At 47.7% G+C, this 26450-nt stretch overlaps 1 protein-coding gene across 1 annotated transcript in view; it reads left to right on the plus strand.

The window, feature by feature from the left end:
* The first annotated feature begins 8852 nt into the window (after positions 1 to 8852).
* The window catches only part of LOC118641833 (myosin-16), a 52208-nt gene continuing 34610 nt past the window's right edge, over positions 8853 to 26450 (plus strand). Inside the window, exons 1-16 of the mRNA XM_036279421.1 lie at positions 8853 to 9062; positions 11762 to 11905; positions 14164 to 14320; positions 14975 to 15002; positions 15278 to 15374; positions 15917 to 16009; positions 16554 to 16617; positions 16964 to 17062; positions 17752 to 17855; positions 18328 to 18466; positions 18832 to 19100; positions 20757 to 20927; positions 22542 to 22721; positions 24279 to 24405; positions 25180 to 25238; positions 26145 to 26232. Coding sequence (XP_036135314.1) covers positions 8853 to 9062; positions 11762 to 11905; positions 14164 to 14320; positions 14975 to 15002; positions 15278 to 15374; positions 15917 to 16009; positions 16554 to 16617; positions 16964 to 17062; positions 17752 to 17855; positions 18328 to 18466; positions 18832 to 19100; positions 20757 to 20927; positions 22542 to 22721; positions 24279 to 24405; positions 25180 to 25238; positions 26145 to 26232 — 2029 coding nt within the window. The remainder of the gene's footprint in view (positions 9063 to 11761; positions 11906 to 14163; positions 14321 to 14974; positions 15003 to 15277; positions 15375 to 15916; positions 16010 to 16553; positions 16618 to 16963; positions 17063 to 17751; positions 17856 to 18327; positions 18467 to 18831; positions 19101 to 20756; positions 20928 to 22541; positions 22722 to 24278; positions 24406 to 25179; positions 25239 to 26144; positions 26233 to 26450) is intronic.

Here is a 26450-nt window from a genome sequence, read left to right on the forward strand (position 1 = left end):
ACATCGAGTAGCTGCCACCCGCACAACTCAACCAAAGCCGGAGACAAACTGCAACCGAGGTACATGCCCTTAGCGGGAACCGAACCCGGGTCTCTCTGGACTGCAGGCCGATGCTCTAACCACAGAGCCCAACTGGCCAGAGTGGTTGTTTCCAACTTTTTATTCTCACAATTTGACCAACTCAATAGCAGTTCCCTGTAGAATTCCTGCTTCTGCTCCCTTCTATGGGAAGCCAGCTCAGAGCTGCTAAAGGAAGCAGGGAGGGAGAGGGGAAAGGCAGGGAGGAAGGCAGGAAGGCAGGAAGGCAGGAAGGCAGGAAGGCAGGAAGGCAGGAAGGCAGGAAGGCAGGAAGGAAGGAAGGAAGGAAGGAAGGAAGGAAGGAAGGAAGGAAGGAAGGACTGCCTTTGGGCTTCTAAAAAGCTCCCCTAAGGAGCTGAGGCAGGAGCCTGGGATGGGAATGCCTGGTGAGGGCTACTCTAGGCACAGGGTGGAGGTAGGGGCCAGAAGCCTCAGGCTTGTCTCAAAAGCCCTTCTTCAGATCAGAGGGTTCCAGACCCTGAATAGCCTAGAGGCACGGGTCCAGCCTGTCCCCGGTCCCAGCAGCCTAACAATAACCTACACATCCAAATATGCGGAATGTGGAGCTGGGATGGTCAGAGTGGCAGCAATGAGATTCTCCCTTGGGGGCCAGGGACCGGGCTGCTGAGGACACAACCCTGCAGAACCTGCAGAAACCAGCTGGGGGACACCAAGGCCTGATAAATATATTTGGATTCTGTTCCCTCCCTTCCCACCACCAGTCTGTTATCAGGACTCATGGCTCCAACCCTTGACTTTGTGCAGAGAAGCCTGAAATGCACCAGGAAAGTAGCCCAGGAGATAAGCACAAGTATATGGAGGTGAAATGTATTGGGGTATCCATTCTGAGTCATTCAGGGAGACCCTTAACATGTAGGCAGCACATTACCACGTAAAAGCATTTTCAAGACAAGCCACACGTGAGGTGAAAATATTTACAAAGCACATATCCAATAGCCTTGTATCTAGAATATAGAAAGAACTCTCTGAAATGAATAATAAGAAAATAAACTACTGATGATAAAAAATGGGCAAAAAGAACTAAACAGACATTTCACCAAAGAGGATACATGGGTGGCAAATAAGCATGTGAAAAGATTCTCAACGTCTTTAGTTGATGGTGATTAGTCAAAAAATTTTAAGTCTTTTCAAGTGCATAATTGCATATGATCATTTCATCAATTCTGTGAGGTTAGTTGTTGTTGTTACCATTTTATAGTGGGAAAAAAAAAATGAGGCTCATGGAGTTTAAATGACTTGCCAAGGTCAAAACAGAGACTCAACACCAAGGAACTTCTTCCATTGGGAGATTTCTACATTCTGAGAATGTTCTAGAAGCCAACATTTAGTATCCAATTGGACAAGGTCATACTTCTCATTTTAAGCAAGGAGAGAAGACCACGCCCACACACACAGCCTCACCATCCTGACCATCCTCACCAGCAGTAGGACCTAGCGCAAGGCCTGCCCCTATGGGTGCCCAGTGAAGTGTGGAGCGAGTGCTATTGAGTGTCCAATAGCAGGAGCTCTCACGGGCCGGGAAAGGCCTGCCCTGTGGACATTTCACAGCTGGTGCTCTGCTTCACAGAAGGACGGCCTGTTGCCCTGGCAGGTTTGGCTCAGCGGTTAGAGCATCAGCCTGTGGTCCAGAGAGACCCAGGTTTGGTTCCCGCTAAGGGCATGTACCTCGGTTGCAGTTTGTCCCCGGCCCTGGTTGGGTCGTGTGGGTGGCGACCACTCGATGTGTCCCTTTCACGCTGATGTTTCTCTCTCTCTCTCTCTCCCTCCCACTATCTGAACAAAAAGAAAAAGAAAAAAAGAAAGAGGGCCTATTCCATGAGCTCAGGACCTGCCACACAGCAAGAAATCAGTAGCTTTGGCTTCCTGACCCTAGATCTGGACGGGGTCCAGTGTACTTCAACATACATTGATTGAGAATTCAGTTCATCTAAGGTTCTGGGCCCTGGTCCTGGTACTTGGGAACTCTCCCAGGGCACTGAGTGTGGGGGTCCTCAGGCTGCCAGGAGGAACAGAGAGCACAGGATTGATCCTGGTGCCACCTCTCCACCTTTATCTCCCATATCCCCTTTCTCCTGCTCAGTCTCTCTCCCATTATAGTGCTCAGCACAGTGTTTCCCCACCAGAGGCCAGGAGGCAACACTGCAAAGTCCTCAAAGGCAGAGAAAGTGTCTAGTTAATTGCATATCTTTGCTAGAGTCTAACAAAGAACTTGGCACAGAATTCAAGGAACTGGAGAAAGGAAGGGAGAGCGGGAGGGGCAGAGAGAGATTGACACACGCATAAAGTCTAGCAGTCCTATTTACTCAGCCAGCTGTTTGGGGGCAGAGCCCAGCCCTCTGTGTATGTAGGCCAAGTCCAGGAGTTTCTGGATGGAGATGTCAAGAATAATTCCCATCGCAAGTACCACCTGAACAGAGTACTATGATTGGAGACATTGTTCCCGTCCCAGGGCTCTGGATTTCATTCATTCAATAAATATTCATTGATCATCTAATAGATGTTAGGCACTTTACATATATGAACTCATGTAATGCTCATAATTAGCCTGTTTGATATATACCACTATTGTCTCCATTTATAGACACAAAAAAAATCGAGGCACAAACAGGTCAGAGAGCTAGTAAGGGGAAAACACAGAGAATCTGGTTTCAAAGTCCACGTTCTTGACCACCACACTCTACTGCCTCACAGTAAAGAGATCGGGTCAAGCCCCTGCCCTCGTCATACTTACATTCTATGAGAGAACGAGCCCAGAAATCACCTAGTAGACCTATAATGCACTGCTGGATACTGATAAGTGCTAGGAAGAAAAACAAAACTATTCCTCGGAGTTGACTTGCTGTGTGTCTTTGAGCAAATCACTCCACCCCTCTGAACCTGTTTTCTCATCTGCTGAAAGCAGGTCAATACTCAGCTGACCCACCCACCTGCTTAGGTTGTTGGAAGGATCAAAACGGCCTAATGGACATGGAACCTTTACTTTTATTTTTTTGTACCAACACCAACCCATGACCCCAGGGAATTTTTCCCCCTTAGGGGATTAAAGTCAGCTTGCTTTCTATAGAAAGACATCACTAAACTTCCCCCAAATATCTTTGAGCCACATGGTTCCAAGTCCAGTGTGATTCTTACTGCATTTTAAAAGACAGAGAACATTGTATGCACCCACCTACTCTTGGGAAGGAGTAGTCACCTGACATTACTTTGAGGACCCTCCCCAGACCAACCACTTACTGAAATCGAACTTTTTGGAACGCTAACCATTAAACTCCCTGTGAGAAGGTCAAACCACAAGAGACCAAGGGCAGGTGCTGGATTTAAACTTTTGCTCCAGATCCATTTGCTGCCCTTTGACACCTTGTTCTATGTCCCAAGATGCTGACCTCCATTGGCCACCACCCCAGGATCCTGCTCTCTTGTTCTGGTGAAGTTTGATGGAGGGAGATATGGGAAGGAGATAGGTGAGCACACAGGAGAGGCAATTGGGCCCTTGCCGGGCCTGGTTGGGCAACACTGTGCCGTCCCCCTGAGGGCCTCTCTTTTCCTACAGCCATATCCGAGATGTGGTGGCTTTCCCATCATCTCTCCAGGGGCGGGGTTGTGCCTCACCATCTCCTGTTGGTTTCCCTTAACCCCATCCTATTAAACACTGAGCAGGCAGCGACCCCACTGGAGCGTGCTCTTTCCTGCTGGGGCCCAGATGCAAAACCTGCGGCAGGGAAACATCTCCTCTTAGAATCACGGCGGGCAGGGCCCCATTTCTTCTCACTGGCCCTGCTCTCATTAGCCAGAGGATGAAGAGCATGCGAGAGGAAGCTGAGGCACCCCAGTGCCCAGGCTTTGGATGAGGCATTCCAAGGATGGACTCAAGAGCTGGCTGCCAAGGGAGGGCTCCCCCACAGCCTCTCCTGGTTATCTGGGCACTGTCCTCAAAGGCCTCTTCCCCTGCTCTACCCAGAGAAGCTCCACTATTATCTGTTTACAACCCAGACTTCTGTACAAGGATCTGCCCATTACACGTTCTGCTGAGGGAGGGGGAGATTTTTTAAAAGTCCTGCTGCTAAAAAATAAAAAAAGTTTCCTAAGAAAATAAAAACAAGTCCGACAGGTGATCAGAACCTGGGGAGACGCAGGCTGGCAAGAATGGCACCTCAGCAGCATTTGACAACAGACAGGCTTGGAGGCATCTCAGCCAAAATCTTATTTTATGTTTAAGGAAACTGAGGTCCAGCATGGGAGAAGCGAGGTTCATCCTCAAGTATGAAGTATTCAGGCAGAGCAGGTGCTAATAAAGGTCAATGGCGTGATTGCTTATTAGTATGATTCTTCATGGCTGATGTCAGTTTATGAATGCAATAGGGATCAGATGGTAATAAAAAGCATGTGGAAAACATTAATGTGTCCTAAATGAAAGTTTCTTTGAGTTTAAACTAGCTGCTTCCCAGGCCTAAACCCAGAGAGACAAAGAAGGAAATCCGCTCTGTGTTAAGGCGTTTTTGCGTTTGTTTTTTTTTTCCATTAAGAGTGAATTGATGCCTCAACGACCTAAATATAGAAGCTGAAACCACACAACTCTTAGAAGAAAACACAGCCCATGCGGCAGCACGGTGCCCTGGGCCTCCTCCAGCCCACCATGGCCATGATTAGGTTATTGAAGTCCAAGCTCACTGGGGCCTTCCTCATGAAAGGGACAAAGTCATCACCAATTGGCTGTGGGCTCATCCATGCCAAAGGCTTTGGATAAATCAACCCGGGTCTTCCACCTTGAGAGTCAGCCCCCTCTGTGAGTGCAGTTACAGCTTTAAGAGGAAAACTCATTAGCTGGCTGTTCTATTTCTACCCTCAGCCTGCACCCTGGGCTGAGGTCATCAGTTTCCCCAGAGGGGCAATGGGAGGAAAGCAAATGTCCTAGAATGAGGACATTCACTGATCCCCCCTGAGGGACCCGGGAATATCCAGTCAGGCCCTGAAAGGTGAGGCCAGCTGACCCACTGGAGCCCTGGGGGGTTCTTTTCTTTTTTAAGGTTTTGCTGGCTCAGACCTGTTGGGCAGGTATAAAAGGGCACAGCCAGCCTCTGCGGGGCACCCAGTCTCTTCCAGTGTGGTCTCAGGTGGGTACCGTAGGGGATGCTGGGGGAGATGCAAATGGGGTGGGGGTTCCTGGAGGAGCCACCTGAGGTAAGTCGATGTAACAAAGAGAGATGAGCAAGTGGGAGCAGGGCATGAGCATTTCTTGAGCAGCTGCCTGACCCAGGGGCTGCAGAGTGGGATCTCAGTCGATGTTCCAAGGGACCTGGACCTACGGTACTTGTGCTGCATTTCACAGGGAGGCAGGAGCGTCTGGCATTCAACCCAGATCAGCTTTGCTTCACTGGACCCCCCCCCCTTGGAGAAGGGGGGACAGGGATGGAGGGGGTGCTGGATTCATGCTTGTTTCAATCCCAACTTTTCCTATCTCTTTCCCCTAAAGATCCCTTTAGCTTTTGCATTCAATGAGCTAAATTTTTATATGCTTTGTGGTTCTTGAATTTTAAAAATGGATCTTGGTTATCAAAGATGGCTGGAAAGAGACCTTGTCCAGGAGCAGGGAAGGACAGGAGTGGTTTGGATGCAGGGGGCCTTGGAGTTGGGGTCAAACTGAGAAGGAGGCTGGTGGCCACTAAGAGGAGTGGAACTTGGTGTCAGAGGCTGGTACAACCCTGGATATGCCTGGTCCCTGGGGCTTGTGCCCCAGGCCACCAGGCCAGGACAACAGCAATAACCATAGGACAACCTTAGCTGGTGGTTCACAGAAAACTACCATTTAAAAAGTACAAGTAGGAGGGTGTCTAGGGGGCGGAAAGGAAAAACATCTGTAACAAAAATAATTTAATTAATAAAAAACAAAGAAAAGTACAAGCAGCCCTCTTGGAATAAACAAAGGAGAATTTCTGGCCCTTCCTGCCCATTTAGAACAATTGAAAAGGGATCCAGCCCTCAGAAGTAGTTGTTTTATTTTAATGACCCGTCAAGTGCATTTTAATCTGAACTAGCTGATACTTGCATTTTCTTTCTATGTGGATTTTAGTCTCCTCACCCTGCTGACTTCCATCTTTGTTAAACAGAACCAGGAAAATGAGACAGGAAAAACACAATGTTGAGCTGGCAGAGGCAACATACGACAAAAGAGGTTTATGCTGAACAATCATATCTTCCATAAAGGGGGCGGGGGAGGCCCAAGGAGGCCATGACCTCCCAAGGTGACTTCTGGCACAGCTGAGTGAGACACAAGTCTCCTGGATGCAGATGAAAACTGCTCAAACCTATTGGCAGGAACCAAGGACCCCTAGCCCAGTGTTCCCCAGGGACAGGACTCAGGAGGGATTAGGCAGGATTCTTACCCTGGGCTCAGGGATCTTCCATGGGAAAACAATCCCATCATAATGGTCACCGTTTTCAACTGAAATGCACCATTCCCTCCCCTTTTAACACAGGCAACAAATCACAGTCATAGTAGCAGTACCTGTGACTTGGTCAGCAATGGAAGTCACTGATGTTTTCATATCATGCTACAAAGGTTGCAGAAAGCTGAAAAGATTGTTAATTCCCATTGTTGCTTCAGAACAGTGGCTATAAGACCTGCTGTTAGATTGCTGTTATTTGATTACCACCACATCGTGCGTGTTTAATATTTTGTTAAGTATATTTTAATGCCATGTGTTTTCCTGGTGACCCTATATATTTTATTACCTGAATTTAGAACATTTTATCCAGTGGGACTACAGATATCACAGGATGGCACGAGATGCCCACTGTCCTCTCCTCGTTTATAGTGTCTGTGGAATGGACCGACTCTGGGGTCGGGGAACCCTGGCTCCAGCCAGAACTCTCTAAGCTGAACCACACCGGGAGAGGAGAAGAGGAGAATGGTCTGGCTTTGCCCACTGCTTGCCGTCCTGGCTCAGCCTCTTAGAAACACCAGGGTCCCTCCCAGGAGAAGCTGGCGCTCTCCCGAGGACAGCCCAGTGCAGCGGGGTCCGGGGGCACAGTAGTGAGACCCTCCATCTCCCACTGGGTTATTTAAAGGTGGAGGCTAGACTGCTGGCAAAGGGGCTCAGAATCACACCCTCCCCAAAACTTCAAGAAGTTTTTTTATCCCCAAGATGATCTGGGATGCCCTGACTTCCCTCTTTGCCCCTAAGTCCCCAGTTTTCATTCCTGGTGAAATTGTCTGGATTTGGGAACTAAGAGGCCCAGCCTTGACCCCAGGCTGACCTCATCTTAAAGAGGTAATAACTGAACCTGGGCAGTTATTTGTATCAGGGTCTCACTTACTATTTGGTAAAGCCTATAGACTTCTGATCAGATTAGTGTTTTTAAATGCATAAAATAAGCTACATAGAGTTACAAAGGAAATCGATGGTATTACAATACAGTTATCAAAACATTAAAAATAAATTTGTGATATGGTAATTAAAAGTGTACTTCTTGCCCTGGCCAGTTTGGCTCAGCGGTTAGAGCATTGGCCTGCGGACCACAGAGTCCCAGGTTCAGTTCCCACTATGGGCACATACCTCAGTTGCAGATCGTCCCCGGCCCCTGCTTGGGTCATATGGGTAACAACCAGTCGATGTGTCTCTCTCACATCGATGTTTCTCTCTCCCGCCCCCTTCCGCTCTATCTGAAAGATAAATACAAAAAAAAAAAAGTGTACTTCTTGCCCTGGCTCAGTGGTTAGAGGATCAGCAGCAGACCAAAGCATTGTGGGTTCCATCCCTGGTCAAGGGCACGTACCTGGGTTGCAAGTTCTACCTGGTCAGGGTCATGAGGGAGGCAACCACCAATCAATGGTTCTCTCTCATATCCCCCCCCCCCCTTCACTCTATCTAAAAATCAATGGAAAAATATCCTCAGGTGAGGATTAACCAAAAAAATGTATACTTCTTTATTAGCAGATTTAAATAACAACCTCCAACTAAGGGTCTAATAAGACCATAATTTCAAAGTTGAGATGACAGTAAATACTATTTTGAGATGTCTACAACCACATTAAAATTCAAGGAGAATAGCTACAATTTCTTTTGGGAACAAGAAACAGTTCCGGTACCACTGCGGCTTGCAGCCTCTGTTCATACCTTAAGGCAGTGGTTCTCAACCTTCCTAATGCCGCGACCCTTTAATCCAGTTCCTCATGTTGTGGTGACTCCCAACCATAGAATTATTTTCGTTGCTACTTCATAACTGTAATTTTGCTACTGTTATGAATCGCCATCGGAAATATGTGTTTTCCGATGGTCTTAAGTGAGCTTGTGAAAGGGTCATTCAACCCCCAAACGGGTCGTGACCCACAGGTTGAGAACCGCCGCCTTAAAGGAAAGTGAAAACCAAGTGGTCATTGTTTTCCAGTCCCATTTCATGGTTAGAAGCCCTTGCTTTACCTTCTCCTGGTGTTCATCTTCTCCTCCACAAAATGATCCAGCCTGAACCCCCAGACTTAATGCGAGGGGTATATCAGATGAAGGATGAAGAAGTGCTTTGTGGTTGGTGAGGGGCATACAACTCTGAGGAGTTATTAGCTTATTCTAAGTTATTAAGACCTAATGTTACCAAGACATCCAAAGTGACATGAGAGAAGTAACCCCTCTCTCTCTCAGGGCCCCTACGCCATACATCAGTCTCGACAAACTGTCCTTGCTCTCTTTCCCCTGCAGCACCTGGGGAAGTCCTGGTTCCCACCCTTGGTTCCTTCTTGCTCCTCCCTCAGCCAAGCCGCAATGCCTGGTGGATACAAAGGCGAATGTGGGGACGATGTGGACCCAATGCCCTTCCTGGCACCTCCCGAAAAGGAGAGGATCGAAGCCATGAACAAGCCCTATGACATCAAGAAGTCCTGCTGGGTCAAAGATGAGAAGGAGGGCTTCATTGCTGGAGAGATCCAGTCTGAACAGGGTGACCAAGTCACCGTGAAGACGGTCACCAACCAGGTGAGTGGGGAACAAACTCTCCTGGATGAAACTGGACTTTGGAAGGGCAGACACTCAGGCTCTGTTGCCCTCTGTTCTGCTCAAGAGGCAGGATGGCAAGAAGAGCAGATGCCTCTGAGTCCCATGTGCTGAGTTAAAGTTCAGACTCAATGACACTCAAGTTGTGTGGCCCTGGGAAAGACGCTTTTCCTCTCTGAGCGTTGGCTCTCTCACAATAGAGATTCCAATGTAATAGGACACAGGAAAGTACTTCGTGTGCTCTAAAACAGTACATGTGTATAAGAGAACATTATGAGACAAGCATCTTTAAAGTCCCAAACAGCTCTCATGTGGAATCTGTTAGCTAAGAGAGAGGGTGAGCATCCCGCCCGTCAGTGGTTGCACTGTGTGTCCATGATGGTGTGAGGAATGTGAGACAGGGCTCAGACCACTCCTGCGCGCCTGGGTAAGCTCTTCAGCTGCGTGAGCACAGGTGGTGGCTCCGAGCCCCTAGCTGCCCAGTGGTGGTGTGCTGGAGTTGCCTCATCCTGGTTTGCAAGGACCTAACGCTAAACATTCAGGATTTGCAGCCAGTTGTTAATCCTTTGGCAGCTTGGTGTCAGCCATGGTGGAAGTATTTACACGATGGGAATTGACAAGTCCACAATCTGACTGTGAGGCATGAATAGAGAGACTTAATAGAAAATGTGTTTTATTAAATCCCTATCTGCCTGGGTGGTATGGCTCAGTGGTTGAGCGTCGTCGACCCATGCACCAAGAGGTCACTGGTTCGATTCCCAGTCAAGGTACACGCCCAGGTTGTGGGCCTGATCCCCAGTGGGGGGCATGCAGAAGGCGGCCAATCAATGTTCTCTCTCATTGATGTTTCTATCTCTCCCTCTCTCTTCCTCTCTCTCAAAATCAATAAAGAAAAAAAAAAAATTTAAATCCCTATCCTCTGCAGACTCCTGGTGAGGCACTGAACATTTTTTTAATCCTCACCTGAGTATGTTTTTTTTAATTGATTTTTAGAAAGAGAGGAAGGGAGAGAGAGAGGGAGAGAGAGAAAAAAAGAAACATCAATGTGAGAGAGAAACATTGACTGGTTGCCTCCTCTACGTGCCCTGATCAAGAATCGAACCTGTAGCCTTTTGGTGTACAGGACGACGCTCCAACAAACTGAGCCACCCAGCCAGGGCAGGCACTGAACATTTTATTTAACCTTTTCAAAAACCTTATAATTTACTGATCCTATTTTGCAGTAAGATCAAGGAGACTTTAGGTGAGTTGCCCATGGTCACGATGAATTCAGAGTCAAGGCTAGGGCACCTGGCTCAAACACCTGTGTCACCTCTCCACGGTGGGCTGCAAAGGGGGAGTGTGAGGTCAGTCCTTGGTAAATTTCATGCATTAGAGAAGCAGAGACCTTCCATGATGAGAATTTGCAATAGCCCAGCTTTACTTTGCATCCCCCTTCTGGGGGGAGTAACAGGAGAGAGATGAGGCTATAGCCAGATTAAAGTGGATTTGACCATGAAAGTCAAGCTTATTCTAGGAAGAACATACCTTTCAGAAGGGCAGAGCATTGTAGTGTTGTGAGACATGGTGGATGATAAGAGTGGAGCCCCAGAGGTCCCAGTTTGGATGCAATTTAAGGACAATACTTCTGTGAGCGTCTGCAGTAGACACATCATCCAGCTAGGTTTGGGACAGAACAGACTAACTCTCCTGGTTCCTAAAATAAAGCAAAGGTCTTCATTCTTCTGCTGGAGCTGAGAGATAAGTGTTTGTCTATGGACAAAGTTCCAAGATCTGGAAACTCTTGGAAATGGACCCTGAATAAAAATAAGCTTTATTTCCTAGGGGTATGGCAACCCAATTATCTGCCTATTGGACTCATAAATTATTAAAAGTCTCAAAAATTCAAGAATGCATTCAAGCCTCACATATCAGGCTATAGGCAGCTCAAAGGCATTTGTTTTGTTTTGTTTTTCTGGATCACATGTCTTAAGCTTTGGTCCCAGATGATGCAATTTAAGAGTTGGTGCTGGTTTTCATTTACAGATGAAAACTGGGGTATAGAAGGGGGACGGGACTTGCCCACCATGCACAGGAACTCCAACCCTCAATGTTGTACATCTACTGCCCAACACTCATTATTGTCTTTTGCTTTATTTCATTTGCTTGCTTGCTTTCAATTTTATCCTTCAAGATGATTTGGTGGGAGCAAGAGAATGTCTCTTTTTGTTAATGAAAAAGTAACTGCTATTTAGAAACCACCCCTAATTCCCAAGGCAGAGAGCCAAGAGTCACATCTCTACAGAGTGTCCCTGGGATCAATAAGAAAGCTCTGATAAGCTGCCAGGATGGACTTGGTGGAAAGAGAAACATAAACCAAAGGCGCTCTGAATGTAGAGAGGGAATTTGTCCATGATCCCACTTAAGTTCATATAATTCTCCCAGAAACCAGCTGTGGAGGCTATTGTCATTCCTACTTCAGAGGGGAGGCAGTTAGGGCTCATAAGGCCTCAGAAGCCTCTCCCCATCTCAAGCTGCACAGTGGGGAAAGGCTGGACCAGGAGTTGGGCTCCCTGGACACCTGACTCCTGCTCCTTCCAGGACACCAGTTTGTGGGGAGTAGCCTGTGCCAGACGCTGCTGCGGCTGTGAGAGTTCTGTTCCCCAGTTCATGTGCTGCTATGTCTTGGCATCTCCCTCCAGACCGTCACTGTGAAGAAGGATGATGTCCAGCAGATGAACCCGCCCAAATTCTACCAGGCCAGCGACATGGCGGACATGACCTTCTTGAATGAGGCCAGTGTCCTGGACAATCTTCGCCAACGCTACACCAACATGAGGATCTATGTGAGTGCTCAGGGCTGGGAGTGAGAAGGAAGTGGGCACTGCAGACCTTCTGCCCCTCTCCTGGTGGAAGAGGGCAGCTACTCTACCTTCCCCAGCAACCAATGCGCATTATGAGCCAGACAAGGGTATAGGGACCATATTTTTGATGCATTAGGACTTCCACTCCAAGTGTTTGACATCTCAGCGATGACACCATCTCCACAGATAGCTGTAATACCTTTTGCTGAAGCTGTCACCCACAAGTCTTTCTCCCCACCCCATCCCTGCAAACTCTCCAATCAAAACATCATTTCCCCCCTCGTGACTTTATATGGCTTGATTATATGTCCTTCCCTGTCCATCCATTCACCCACCCATTTATCTACACTTCCTTCTTTCCTTCATTTCTTCCTCCTTTTTATTCCTTCCTTACTTCTATCCATCCATCCAATCATTCATTCAACAAACATTGTGCACTATGTGAGGATGAGCAAAGTGGTTTACCATCAGTCCCCTGACCACCTTGGAAATCCTAAGACAGAAGTATGATTTCCTGAAAGTGCTGGTGGCTAGATTCAACATGGGATATAAGGAAGTTTTGGTGTTTTCCCCTTCTGAATGTCTTTACTAAAACAGAAAGCTGCTTATCTGGTAGGAATAGGTAAGGTGGGGCCTGCCTTCAAGGTCAGAGGCCCCTGGAGGTTCCTGGGGATTTGTGGTGACAGCCAAGATGGCTGCTACATGCTTCTTTCCTCAACCTACTTCAACACTACAGTTCCAGATTCAAGTCCCCAGCCGCACCTCAGCCCCAGGCCATGCTGAGCGATCTCTAGAAAGCTCTTGGGGATATTTGCTGGGCCTGGACACTAGTAACAGCATCATTGGACCTTAGGTCTGGAAAGAACCACATTCTCCTATGCTGAGCCTAGAGCTTAGGCTGAGAATATCTGTGTAGGCTTGATGGCCAAGCTCAGGGCTGGGCTTACTCAGGGTCCCTCTGCAGCCTACCCTTGCTCCCCATGAATGGCCACAGCATGCCTTTGGGCTAAGGGACTGTGGGTTCTGTAGAGTATTGGCTAAGGGGCCAGAGCAAGGAGTTTCCTCTTAATGTACCTCGGTTGCTGGTTGAACAATTCTGACAGGCAGGGACTGCTCCATAGCACCAACTGCTTCCCTCTCATGTCCCTCCTGTGAGGGAGGGTGGAGAACTTCTCCTTTTCGTTCTTACCAAAATGGGGATATAACTGATTTCCAGGCTGCTGTCTGCCCCCATCCCCACCCCCATTGAGACAGGGCTGGAGGGAAAGAGTGATTCAATGGCTGGAGTCCCAGGACGAGACAATGTGCATCATACTTTCAACTCTTAACAAAATTCCTCTTAAAACTCAGCATATCACAGCTATGCTAAGGAGCAGCTGGGGCTGTCAGGCAGTGGGGTGGGGTTGGGGAGCAGTATTCCCACTTGGACCAAAGTGGAAGGCCTTAAAGTTGAACTGTGAAGAGGCAGAGAGTGGGACCTCAGGTCAACATGAGTATCCAGCAAGGAGAAGGGGAAGTTTGGAAACCACGGATGGGCAGTCACAGATTTGGCCATTTCCTGCCCTCACTTATTCTCCACTCAGATACTATCTTTTACTGCCTCACTGGCTTTTCTAATTTTTTTCTTTTTTATGGGGTGATTTTCTTACAAAATTGCCTTGAGATGAAAAGAGAAGCCGATGTCTCTTTTTCAGAGTAGATCAAACGCAACTGCCCACTGGTAGGGGATCGTGCCCACACAGTAGAAATCTCTCTGTGAACTCTCATGGAAAAATCTCCCAGATATATTAAGTGGAGAAAGCAAGATATAAAACATTATTATAAAATACTAGATTTGGTTTTAAAAACAAGGTAGAGCATAGGAATATGTCTCTGAATTTGTTTGTACTGATGATGCATCCGAAACCGTGGACGTGGGTATTGAAAACAACTTACCTGTAGGAGGAGGGGGCAGGCACTGAGCAGTTGGGAGAACTTCTTGCTGCATATTTGTCCATACAGTGACAGTGTTATCCATTCAAATAATTAAACCAAAAGAAAATGAAACAAATATATATTAAAGAGAAGACTTGTGTTGCTTACTGAATAAAGACTCAAACATGCCCCCAGAGAGGATATCACTGTATCTCTCCAAGCTGGCTATGACCTCCATCCAGGCTAGTCTATGACAAGCTAGGGCCCAGAGGGAAGTGGGCAGCAGGAGGAAGGGCTTGCTAATCATCTTCCTTCCTTCCCACCAGACCTACTCGGGCTTATTCTGCGTAACAGTCAACCCCTACAGGTGGCTGCCCATCTACGGGGCCCGAGTGGCCAACATGTACAAAGGCAAGAAGCGCACAGAGATGCCACCCCACCTCTTCTCCATCTCGGACAATGCCTATCACGACATGCTCATGGGTGCGTGGGGTGGGGCTTGCTGGGGCTCTTGTGGCAGGTGATAGATACTCCTTTGCCATTGTTGCTCTATATACATTAGAACCACGTGCTATTCAGCTTCAGCCCTGACCCTGCACCACTTGTTAGAGTTCTTTGCTCAATGTTGAGCAGCAACAGCATGTGAAATTAATACTAAGTACCAGTGCTCAGGGAGTGCACTGGGCACTTGCTAAGTACCAGCCCTATCTCATACCCTGTCTCATTTAAGCATCAGAGAAGCCGGAATGCCAAGTTAAATAACTTGCCCAGAACTCGAGTCAACATTTAACCATTGCCTGTATGATCTTTGCCATACAGTACAGAGGCCCCGTGAAGTGATTTTTATTATTATTATTTCTCTTTATTTTGCTATGACTGGGTAGCTTTATAGGATGAGCTGGCAGAAACAGGGTAGCTGGTCAATTCTTGGCCCTTTCTGCAAAGATGATTGATGCAGAGGCAGGCTTGTCACCATGGACCCCACAGGATCCTGAGTTTTCAGACTCACCTGGCTTCTGTGGCCAGTCTGCAAGATGGGTGGGATGCAGGGTGGGTGGCAAAGATGATTGATGTCAAATGTCTAATTTCTAAGTGTTTCCTAATGACATCTTCCCATTGCTGTTTTCTTCCCTGCAGATCGTGAAAATCAGTCCATGCTAATCACGTAAGTGTCCCTTCTGTCCCACCGTCTATATGCATGTAATTAGGTCTGTGACTTATATGTGTAATTAAGCCTTCTTAAATTAATTGATAGGACCTTGTATAGAAATCTGTAGGCAGCAGGTGGGCTTAGCAGGATTAGTAAATCTGCACCTGCTAAACCAAGGGGAGCCTCAATGACCCTAAGCCCCCTACCTGTCTGTCGCGGCTAAAGGTGCTCTACTCTGCTGCCACTCCCCTCTTTGTGCTTCACTTGTCTGCTCCTGTTTCCACCCACAGTGGAGAATCTGGTGCCGGCAAGACTGAGAACACAAAGAAGGTCATCCAGTACTTTGCCAATATCGGAGGAACTGGCAAACAGTCCTCGGATGGGAAGGTAGGGCTGGCTGGGCAGCGCCTGCTCTGTGGGTTAGGGCCATTTGACAGACATGAAGACTGAGGAAAGAAGCCACTTGGGTGGGGTCACACAGGGAGAAGGTGGCTGCAGACCTGGGTCTCCTCCCAGAGGATGAATTCTGCTGCCCAGGCCACATCTTACATGCAGGCTCTGGGGCACAAAGAGCATTAGCTGTGCTGGTGGCAGCAGGCAAAGCTGACCAAAAAAGGAGGGCTGGGCGTGAGACCTGGGATGCCCAAGGAAGGATGCTCAGCTCGCTCGGGGGTCTCTCCAAGAGCAGTGAGGAAAGAATAGCTAAGAATCAAGGCCTACCATCTGCCGGGTGCCCCTCCAATGTCAGGGGCCGCGGGGGGAGTCATCAGGCAGTAGCCCTCCTCCCAGGTCCCCTCCAGCACCAATTTCCCAGCCTCCCAAACCTGTTCCCATCCTGATTCCTGGCACATAAGCCACTGTCACTTGAAAGCCCCGAGTCCCCACACAGTGGCCCACAGGCCAACCCACCTGGTGTTTCTCTCTGGCAGGGGTCCCTGGAGGATCAAATCATACAGGCAAACCCGGTGCTGGAGGCCTTCGGGAATGCCAAGACCACCAGGAACAACAACTCCTCCCGTTTTGTAAGTGTGCGCAGCAGCAATTGTGGGCCCTGGAGGGGGGGGTGGGGATGGGACAGGTATCCTCACCCCATTCCAGGTAAGTAAATTGGAGATGATTTAAACACACCAATGGGATTAGGCAAGTCACAGCATTTTTCTGTCAGAGATTTTTCTCAGTCAGGGTCTATATCAAACAGAGCCCTCGTCAGTACGTAAATCAAGGGGCTCGAATGCAGAAACATGGGAGCACAGTGATGTTGGGGCTGTGAAGTCAGACTGGAGAGCCAGAGATTTGCAATGTCTGGAAGCTGCCGACCTCCTTCCCAATCCTACAGGATACACCACAGACCCAAGAATGAGCTCCAAAACCCGTCCTTCTCCTCTGCCTATCTTCATGGGATACCCACGACTCAAGAGTACAGCCACGTCTGGCCCAGTTACATTCCCGAGTGCCCTCTGAAGGCAGGGGGCTCTCAAAGAATGACTGTGGCCAAACCTGGCCCGTGTGTTGCTCTAGAACTGCACACACCCTCCCTCACGACCCTCCCCTCTCCTCCCTGCTCAGGGCAAGTTCATCCGGATCCACTTCGGAACTACAGGCAAATTGGCTGGAGCCGACATCGAGAGCTGTGAGTCAGGCCCTCTCGGGGGGTTCTTCCAGGCAGGGCCAGCTCCAAAATGTGTGAGGCTCTGTGCAAAGTGACAATGAGGGGCCCCCTGTGCAAAGAGTATTAAGAATTTTAAAACAGCAACAGGGGAACGTTACATCAGGTGCAGGGCCCTTCTGAGCGTGGCCTGCCTCACACCCAGCCTGCCTAGGCTCCATCAGCAGGCATGCCCCCCCCAGAGCTGTGCATCTGGAGGAGAGGGAAGAATGAACCCATGACTGGCTATGGCACTGGGCTTTATGGAGAGGAACCCTGCACTCCAGGAAGAATGGGATGACTTACAGGCATTGTGCTTGTACTTTTCCAGATCTCTTAGAGAAATCTCGTGTCATCTCACAGCAAGCAGCGGAGCGGGGCTACCACATTTTCTACCAGATTCTCTCTAACAGGAAGCCTGAACTTGTTGGTAAAGATCTGTGTGTCTGTCTGCCTTCCCTTTAACTCACTTTTTCTCTTTTTTCCATAATAGAAAAATGCCCATGTGCAGAGCCCAAGGTTCTGCCTGAATCCCTTTAGTTTAGAGTTATGTGAGTAGGTTACAGGGAACTCTCTCAAAGTTCCACTCACATCTCACCTTCACAACAACCTTACGAGGCTTAACTCCAGTGTTGGCTCATTCCACAGATGGGACTCTGGGACGGCTGAGACAGAGACCTGGGATATGGGGCTTTAGACCTCTTGTGTCTTGGACCCGCTGCCTCTGGGCTCAAAACTCAGAGAGCAGCAGAGAGGTCAGCCAAAGACCACAGTTAGCCCGGCCAGTGCTTGTCTATGCAGTAACAACAGGCTATTATTCCAAAAATATCTACTGGGTATATACTAGGTGCCAGACACTGGGCCAAGTGGCAGAAGACACAACCAAGTCCCTGAGACACTCTTTCCACTATCCAGCTCCTCATGTGACCCTGTTCATGTCTCTCTGTGACTCTGGGTGATCCCAGAGGGAAGGAAACATGTCTTATTCAGCTCTATAGCCCCCACGATGCCCACCATCACAGCTGGCACACGAGAGGCATTTAGAGATATTGGTTTAAAATGAAAGATAAGAAAGACATGAGTCACCAAGCTGTTAACTCACTTTCTTGCCCTTGGCAGAGAGTTTGCTGCTGGTCCCCAACCCTAAGGAGTACCATTGGGTGAGCCAGGGTGTCACCATGGTAGAAAACATGGACGACGGGGAGGAGCTGCAGATCACAGATGTAAGTGGGTGGGTGTGGCTGATGAAAGACAAAGGGAGTCAAGATGGAAACTTTGGGGGCCTGCATGCACTGCCATCAGAACTAGGGGGGGGGTCTCCTAAGAGTTATCAGGCAGCAGCCCAGATTTTTCTCCCAATACCTAACAATAATGGTGGTGGTAATAATACTACTACTTCACAGTTATTATGTGTCAAGAACTGGACTGATCATTTATACATCATTCTGATTTATCCTTATGACCACCTACTATCACCATTTTGCAGAGGACTAAACAGAGGCCAGAGGTTAGACAAACACAGTGACTATATTGTAGAGCAACTGGTCTGGGCTCCTTGGAGAAAAACAGGCCTCGCTGATCAGGGTGTGTCTGATCTCCAGAGGCCACGGCGTGGTGCAGTGGCAGCGTTGTGGCCTTCGCTCTGGAATGAGAAGCCAGGAGGTTCTCGGCTTTCTCCTCCCTGTGACCTTGCAGGTTGCCTTTGATGTGTTGGGCTTCAGCGCTGAGGAGAAAATTGGCGTTTATAAGCTGACTGGGGGCATCATGCACTTTGGCAACATGAAGTTCAAGCAGAAGCCCAGAGAGGAGCAAGCTGAAGTGGACACCACTGAGGGTAGGTGTTGGGCTAGAGCCAGTCAGGAAGGAGACAGCCAGTGACAGAGGTTCACTGCTCTCCAGGGCTTCGTGAGCATTTCAGAGACTTGCTGTAAGTCAAGAGTGTTGGATGTCCAGGCATTGATATTCTCAGAGAGAAATGACAGAGAATCAGAGATATGATTTTGGTTTCTATATTCTGCTTTGTCACTTGACCTTGAGGGAGTGTGGAAACCATCTCAGACCTCTGTTTTCTCGTTGGCAAATGGGTTCTCCTCCACTCTCTCCTCACCCCCTACCCCACCAAAATAGACCATTCTAAGCTTCTGTATATCAGGGCACCATCTTTCTTTCACTTACCTGTTTTTTTCTATCCCTGCTCAGTGGCTGACAAAGTCGCCCATCTCATGGGTCTCAATTCCGGGGAACTGCAGAAGGGCATCACCAGGCCTCGGGTCAAAGTAGGCAACGAGTTTGTGCAAAAGGGCCAGAACATGGAACAATGCAACAACTCCATTGGGGCCCTGGGCAAGGCTGTCTATGACAAGATGTTCAAGTGGCTGGTGGTCAGGATCAACAAGACTTTGGACACCAAGATGCAGAGGCAGTTCTTCATCGGGGTGCTGGACATTGCCGGGTTTGAGATCTTTGAGGTATGACTGGCCTGGCCTTTCGTTTCTGCTTTGGGGTGGCCATCCTCTTTTTATAAGCTACTTTTTACCATGGTTCTCGTTTCTTACCTTGGACCTGGGATGAGCCAGAAAGTTTCATCTTCATTTACCTAGTCATAAAGAAAGATAATGGATAGAATGAGAGGTGTGCTGGAGCTGGCCTGTACTGGCTCATGAGAGCTGATTGTTAAATTTCCTAGAATTTTGTGAGCTGGTCGACATCATGTTGCTACATGGCCCTGTGTGCATATTTATACCATGGAAATTGGCCAACACTATAAATCAGGCTTTTTTTTTTTTTAGGGAGAAAGGGCAAGCTGATTTACCAGCACAACATTAGTGGCCTCCTACTTCTTGCCTACAGAAATGAGACTCAGTTTTCATCACAAGACTAGGGTTGTGGGTCAGAAAGATTTTGCCTTCATAATTGGAAGTCAGCGGGAGTGGGACTAGGAAGGAGAACACCCTGCGCCAATCGCAGAGTGTGTGCAATGAACAAACGATCCAATCCCCGCGTGGCCATTTCCAGACTGATTCTGGACTCAGGTTGGCTGTTAGCTAGTTGTGCAGCTTCAGGAAAGTGTCTGTCCCTCTCTGAGGTCAATTTTCTCAACTCTAAAATGAGCAGGCTGGAGGAGATCATCTTTAAGGTCCAGTTCAGCTCTGCTATCCTATTATTCTAAGATTTCTACTAGCCACAGATGGATTTAAAAAAACAAACAAACAAACAAACAAAAAAAAAACAGCTTGGCCCAATTTCTTTCAGGTTCTAAAAAGCTAATTTGACTGCTGTTTACAATAGAATAATTTAATTTCATAAGCAGAAGGAGCCTGGGCAGCCACGGAAAGTCAGCGGGAGTGTGACTAGGGAAGAAGGAGAGCACCCTGTGCCAATCGCAGAGCGTGTGCAATGAACAAACAGATTAAATCCCAGCGTGGCCATTTCCAAGCTGTGGGTGCCTCTCTTTCCCCATCTATAGGTGGGAACGCTGACCATTCCTGCCTTGTAAAGTTTCTGAGCAGATGCAGCTTAGCCCAGGGTCTAACACATGCACGTGCTCCATGAATATTGCTCTGTGATTTCAATGCCACCTCTACTTAAACTTGTTTTCCATATAAGGCTTCAGCATGGGATTTCATTCAGAGAAAGTAGTCTCTGACTTTAAAAAAAAAAAAAAAAAAAAAGGCTTCTAAATCCCTCAAATCCCTTCATTCGACAGATGAGGAATGAGAAAAACTACACAGAGAGCTGTCCAAAGGCACAACAGGGGTCAGATCCATAAAACATCTCAAATAATTTCCATCCCTAGAAAGAAAATGGTTTTCTCCATGAAGATTTTTGTGAACGACATTGGGCCAAAGTCTGACTGCCTAGGTTTCGGTCCTGGCAGCAGCACTGTGTGGCCAGGGGCAAGTGCTCCAGCTGCTCCATCTTTGCAGGGAGGGTAATGGAGAAGGGCTCCTCATGAGGCTGATGGGGCCACTGATGAGGTGGTCGGTGTTAAGGCATTTGGGACAGTGCCCAACACGGGTTGGCCCTTGGCAGAATTTAGCTCTGCTTATGGCTCATCACTTGGTCCTGGGGAAGGCTCTGTCAGTGTCTGGGCTGAGACCTCTCTTTCTGCTCTCCTGCCACAGTTCAACAGCTTTGAGCAGCTGTGCATCAACTTCACCAATGAGAAGCTGCAGCAGTTCTTCAACCACCACATGTTCGTGCTGGAGCAGGAGGAGTACAAGAGGGAGGGCATCGAATGGGTCTTCATAGACTTTGGCCTCGACCTGCAGGCCTGCATCGACCTCCTAGAAAAGGTAATCTGCTTCTCAAAGGAGGGGCTTGGAGAGAGGCCAGGGCCCTGACCAGGGCTCATATCGGGAGGGAATATCACTGGAGTCTGCAGGGAGGCAGAACCTGGATTCAGGGCAGTCAGCAACGCTGCTGATGACCTTGGTTGGTCTGACCTGTAGTTTCTTCCTGCAAAATGGGGACAACAATGACTGCAGTGACCATGGTTAGTTGGGATATTGTATGCCTTAACTCACTGGATCATCACAAGCTACCATATGTGGAGGATGAATTATTATAACCATTTCACAGATGGGAACATTGAGGCACAGAGAAATGAAGTCACTTGTCCAAAGTCATACTACCTGTGAGTGGCAAAATCAGACTCTAACCCAGGCAATCTAATAATCTCTCCTGTAATCACACCATAGGAATTTTGGTAGTTTAGCAAACGGCCTAGTTCAAGAATAAATATTGTTTGATTAAATTTAGAAAAGAGATAGAAAAAGACATTAATACAATAGATGACTAAATTTGAACAAAGTCTGTTCATAGCATTACACCAGTGTTAATTTCTGGTTTTCATTATTGTACAGAGTAAGTTATGTTAACATTTGGAGAAGTTGGATGAAGGGTATATAGAAATGCTTTACATTATTTGTGCAAGCCTGAAATTATATCAAAGTGAAAAGTTAAAAAAAAATGAAAGAACATATCTTGTCTATTAGGCTCATCCTTAGGCCCATCATAGAGGATCTATTATCAAGATAGCCAGGGGTCTCCTATGTGGGCTCAGCTTTAACCCTCCAGGAAAACAGAGTCTCCAAAATCAGGCTGCATGAATGATTCACCCAATCCCCCAACACCTGCAAATAGCTCCCTGTTCAGCTGTCAGAGAGCCTGTGATGTTCCCATGCTTGAGCTTTCCAGAAATCTTTAAAAATCCAGACCCTCACCCTGGCCAGTTTGGCTCAGCTCGGCCTGCAGACCAGAGAGTCCCCAGTTCGGTTCCGGCTAAGGGCACTTACCTCTGTTGCAATTTGTCCCGGCCCCAGTTGGGGTTGTGTGGGTGGCAACCACTCTATGTCTCTCTCACATCGATGTTTCTCTTTCTCTCTCCCTCCTCCTCTCCCTCCGGCTCTATCTAAAGATAAATGCAAAAAAACAATGTCCTCTGGTGAGGATTAAAAAAAAATCTAGACCCTCCACAGAAGGGAGAATATTAAGGCACTAATGACATTTATGAGCTGCCTTTTTTATGTGAGAAGAGACCCAGAACAACATGAGGCCCCTGGGTAGCCAGGAATGTCACTTATTAAAAGCAAATAAATTAAACACAGAGAGGTCCGGTGTTATTGATTTCATACTTTTTTTTGAGGAAAAAGTGTGAGGTTAACAATTGGGAAGCTATCTGCCCCCTTCAGACGTCAGTCTTCCCTCTGTTGGGAATTGTAGCCTCTTTCAAGTCTAGATGGCCATGGCATTCAAGGACCAGACCATGGAGCTCCAGGCACCGTTCCTAGAGTTCTACTTCCTGGCCACGTGGGTGTGTGGGGCACCCTTTCCGCCAACCTCAGGTCAACACCAAATGTCTCGTTTGTGATCCTGTGGCCTCCTCTAACACTCTTCTTTTCTTCTAGCCCATGGGCATCTTCTCCATCTTGGAGGAGCAGTGCGTCTTCCCCAAGGCCACCGACGCCACATTCAAGGCAGCCCTGTATGACAACCACCTGGGCAAGTCCAGCAACTTCCTCAAACCCAAGGGAGGAAAGGGCAAGGGGCCTGAGGCCCATTTTGAGCTCGTCCACTATGCAGGCACTGTAAGTATCACGCTGTGGCCACCTGCTGGCTGCTGTTTCCTCTTGCTATTATAGGTCCATCCTGACACACCCTTCCTGGGGCGTCCTGCCTCCAGCTAATACAGCCAGACAGAACAGGGTGATCCGCTCGTTGAAATGAACTCCAGCTCATACTTCCTCATCACTTCTTCATCCAAGAATTCAAAAGCTATCCAGCCTAGGATGCCTAGTAGAGGGCAACCAAAAGTTTTTGCCCTCAGAACCATTGTAAATGGCCCTTGGTTTGACAGCTGAATTTCAGTCTTGGTCAGAAATGAGAACACTGGGAAAAAAGTTCTTCCATGAGCCCATTAATTATTCCCCAAATAATTAACTTATTCCTCTCACAGCTTGTGGATGCCAAACCAACAAGGTGACATCTGTGGAGTAGCTTTTCACTCGTGACACACTCAGGCCTCAGGGAAGGGGGAAATTAAGTGCAAGCAGGACTCAGGTTCTATTTGAACAATTGATAGGGGAGACAGCATTCTTCCATCCAGCTTATAAGAATGTGTTTATCTTCCTTGGGATTTCAGTATTGCCATAAATGCCATTGTTTCTGTCACCACTAGATTTTATTGACCCTCCTTGGGTTTAACTACAGGGAAACAGCAGCCTTAGCACAGAGCCATCAGGAAAGCTGCCGTTAGATAGAGCATCAGGACCAAAATTGTATAATCTCATCAACCATAACAATGTCAATTACTTGAAAAATTAATAGTGCCGACACCTAGAGCAAACAGTAGGCTTGGGTATAAATTTTAGTGCTCCACCCATCTCCCACACTGAAATGAGAAACAACGGAATATTTATAGCAATGGACTATTCAAAGTCAGATGGGGGCTCTGCACTTCCAAGAAGGCTCTAAAAAAAGCCCAGAGATGACAAATATCTATGCACTATATAGGAGATGTAAAGCCCAAAGGTTTAGGCTTCTCATCTGTTCCCTTGGATCTTGGTATCCAATGGAAGGATCTGAAAGGCTCATTCCTTTCTGCCACTCCAGCTGGGACTACACGGCAAATGGGAAAAAGAAATTCATGGATGTCCAATTACCCAGACACATGAAGCCCCCAGTTCTGGATGAATGGAGCCATCTTCCCCCACTCCACCAGACAATGGCCCAGGGCATATGTGCTCCTCAGCAAGCAGAGACCAGATGCCCTTGTAGGGAGTTGTCCACTGGTCAAGGCCAGTCACTGACAGCAAGATCAGCTCACCTGAATAGAAGATCCAGAGGTCAGAGAGGCTCAGTGTAGCCAGCAAAGTAAGACATGTAAGAGAAGTTCACAGCCCAAGCAGAGAGCAGCTGGAAGTCCTGGTTTGTGGGCTAAGCCTAGAGGTGGGGTGTCCTAGACAGTTAAACTGCAAATGCCCAAGAAAGCAGATGATGGGGCCTCTACCTGCAACATCCCAGGACTCCAGGCAAGTCATCAGGACAAGAATGGAAGTACCAGGAGATAGGAGATTGGTCTTGGGAACTGAGAGCAGGTAGAGCTGTAGGTATAAATGTAACCACTGGCATTTGCCCCTTTCTAGGTGGGTTACAACATCACGGGCTGGCTAGAGAAGAACAAAGACCCTCTGAATGAAACAGTGGTGGGCTTGTTCCAGAAATCAACATTGTCCATCCTGGCTCTTCTCTTCAAAGAAGAGGAGGCTCCAGGTATGTCTGAACCTTTGTTGTGTCCAGTCTCCCTGTGTTGATGTCCTTTAGTGGCCAAAATGGAAAGAAAAAACAAAATGTTTTTATTCAACTATTGGATGGATGGATGGATGGATGGATGGATGGATGGATGGATGGATGGAAGGCATGTTGCTTGAGGTAGGTCATAGAGGATACTACCATAGAGGAATGCAAATGCATCCTGGGAGCTTACATCAACTTAATTGATCCCGGGTCCATATCACCTGTAAGTGGAACAATACTGCTTTGGAAAAGTTGATGCCCAAAAGCTCTGTGCTTATATTCTGCTCTCTGCATGCCTTTGTCTGAGGCAAATGCCAAGCCCAGTCTTACAGCTCCAACCCAGTCCAGGTTGTGTGGCCACAGAGGAACACCCTGAGTGAAAGCTGCCTAATGGGGCTGCCACTCAGTGGGGAAGAACTGCAAATCTCTTTCGGCTCAGATATGTTTTCAACACAACATGCAATTCTTCAGATGGTCTGTGGACTCTTCCTCCTCCCCAGGCAATGGGAGTAGTTTGCTCCTGTGTGAGCCCTAAATCACAAAGGGCTATATACTTTCCAAGGAGCACAGCACTGCTGTTGGTAATTATGTCGGTCAGTTCATTGGCCCACTGCCTGATAGATCTTATTTTCCTGGTAGGAGGGCCCCACCTTAACTAGCCCCCAAAAAAGCCATTTTAAACCAGAGAACTCACGTCCTTGAGACAGCCCCCCATGCTGGGTGCTGATGTGAAATGTCTCTCTTTCTCAGCTGGAGGCAAGAAGCAGAAGAGAGGTTCGTCCTTCATGACAGTGTCCAACTTCTACAGGGTGAGTAGGGAATGTCCCAGAGGCCACTTTGTATTCACTACACTTACCTCCACGCTTTCAATGGTATGGTGGTCTGGCTGCCACCTCACAACCAAGGACAGAAAGATTTCATTTATATGACTATGGTTGCCTCTTGCATTTGGGGAGTCTGTGTCCTTCTGAAGGAGTCATAGAACCACAGAACCACAGAGCATAAAAAACCCTCAGAGATGGTCCAGTCCAACTACGTTGTTTCAGACTGAAACCCAAGGATGATGGGACTTGCCCAACACAACAAATGGAGCTAAGCTCTTGTACCCTAGAGTTAATTGGCATGTCTTCTTCCGTAAGGTTTGGGCATTACTAGAAATATGTTCTAAAATATAGAAGTACAGCCAACGGGGAGATGTTACACAAAGAAAAATTTTTATATTTTCTAAGGATCAGCGATCCTAAGGAAGAGTGGGTCACCTCATTGGAGGATCCAAGCAGAGGAGGAGAGACCATTTAGTAGGGAAGTTAACAATAGACAAGGGTTTGTCCACACATAAGCACTGTGGCTCCTTTTACTACCAAGATTCTATAATGATCCAGCACAGAATCAGAGAGGCCCTACTTCTTGTAAATCATGTCACGTTAGGCAAGTCACTGGACTTCCAAGAGCACTGCTAACCAATAGGACTTTCTACAATGACCAAAATGTTCTCTTCTTTCCAGTATGGCAACCACTGTCCAATATGCTGTCCAGTATGGTAGCCACTAGCCACATGTAGCTAGTGAGTACTTGAAAAGTGGCCAGTGTGACTGAAAGAACCAAATTTTAATTTTAATTAATTAAACTCTAATAAATACCTCTCCTGAGTGTGGGTATCCTACAGTACCAACACCAAGCTTTACTCACTATTTTTCTTTTTCCTCCATCCCCAGGAGCAGTTGAACAAGCTGATGACCACCCTCCATAGCACTGCCCCTCATTTTGTCCGCTGTATTGTCCCCAATGAGTTCAAGCAATCAGGTACATCATGGGAACATGTCTCCCTGCTGGAATTTCTCAGGATCTGTGAATTTGGTGTTTGCTCCAAATTAAGTCCACTTTCAATAACCAGGGATGATTGGGGCTAAACGAGGTATGAAAAATTTCCAACAATGCCTAGCTTGTGTAGCTTAATGAATTGAGCATCGTCCCATGGACTTAGAGGTTCCTGTTCAGTTCCCAGTCAGGGCACATGCCCA

Source organism: Molossus molossus, unplaced genomic scaffold (assembly GCF_014108415.1).
Source record: "Molossus molossus isolate mMolMol1 unplaced genomic scaffold, mMolMol1.p scaffold_m16_p_3, whole genome shotgun sequence".
In the NCBI taxonomy this organism is placed as follows: Eukaryota; Metazoa; Chordata; class Mammalia; order Chiroptera; family Molossidae; genus Molossus; species Molossus molossus.